The sequence below is a fragment of the Hibiscus syriacus genome, unplaced genomic scaffold, assembly GCF_006381635.1.
Source record: "Hibiscus syriacus cultivar Baekdansim isolate YM2019G1 unplaced genomic scaffold, ASM638163v2 tig00110963_pilon, whole genome shotgun sequence".
In the NCBI taxonomy this organism is placed as follows: Eukaryota; Viridiplantae; Streptophyta; class Magnoliopsida; order Malvales; family Malvaceae; genus Hibiscus; species Hibiscus syriacus.
The window spans coordinates 165,012-166,091 of record NW_024062936.1 but is presented as its reverse complement, the minus strand read 5'-3'; the positions used below and the strand labels follow the sequence as shown (position 1 = coordinate 166,091).

General features: G+C 37.8%; 1 protein-coding gene across 1 annotated transcript; it reads left to right on the top strand.

Moving 5' to 3' along the window:
• The first annotated feature begins 523 nt into the window (after positions 1-523).
• Positions 524-874, top strand: LOC120148546 (inorganic pyrophosphatase 1-like). The gene has a single exon (XM_039161638.1). It carries the CDS (start codon positions 524-526, stop codon positions 872-874), a length of 351 nt encoding a protein of 116 aa, XP_039017569.1.
• The last annotated feature ends 206 nt before the right edge of the window (positions 875-1,080 follow it).

Sequence of the window (1,080 nt, the reverse complement as noted above, 5' to 3'; positions counted from 1 at the left end):
GTTTTTAGGGTTTACATATCATCCACCACAAGGCATAGTGGTGATTTTCGATTTCGATAAAACCATTATCGATTGTGATAGCGATAACTGGGTTGTGGATGAGTTGGATCAGCTTCGTCCTACCATGCCATGGAACTCCCTCATGGTTAGTCTTTTGCTTTCTTGTCTTTCACGTTGCATGCATGTTCTTGGTTTCCAAATGCTTTTCTTTATGTCCAATAAAAGGAGATTTATTGGGAAATTGTTACAGGATCGAATGATGAAAGAAGTTCATTCGCAAGGAACAAGAATTGAGGATATTGCAGCTGTTCTGAAAACAACTCCGATACACCCTCGAATCATCGAAGCCATTAAGTCGGCTCAAACTTTAGGGTAGGAATACACTAATTTTCTCTCTTAGTTTATATGTATATTTTTTTTTCTACATGTCTGGTTTCATTGCTAATGAAAAAAAAAATAGTACTGAATGTTTAATTCCCGTCTATAGGGTATTGTGATTGAAAAGATACAAGCTTCCATATCCATGGAGGAACAGAAGAAAACGATAATCTGCCTTGGAGATGGGCTGGGTGATTTCTGCCCAAGTTTGAAGCTTGGCGATGGAGACTATTTAATGCCAAGGAAGGGTTTCCCAGTTTGGGACTTGATTTGCAAAAACAGGAGTCAAGTAAAGACACATATATGCGAGAGGAGCAACGGGGAGGACTTTGAACATGTGCTGCTCCACCTTATTACCAGGATTTCCATCCAAGGAAACAACACTAGTGCCAGTTTTGGTCATCTCTATTCACTTGATTTCAAATCAGGAACCATGCCGTTGCCAGCCACCACTGCTCATGAAGCCTTCCCTCAGGCCCTTCATGTTTTTCATTAAAAACGTAAATTAGTTTACATCAAAATGGATTTAGACTTTTATGTATTTTAGCTTACCAGAACTAATCTGTAGTTTTGATAGGAGAGGAGCGTCAAATAACTTATTCAAATAACATTCTATTTATTTTTAATATTTTGTTGATATCATTCTTTAATTTGAAGTACGAATCGAGCAGTGAGTTAGAGTTACAATTTGTTGTTTGTAGC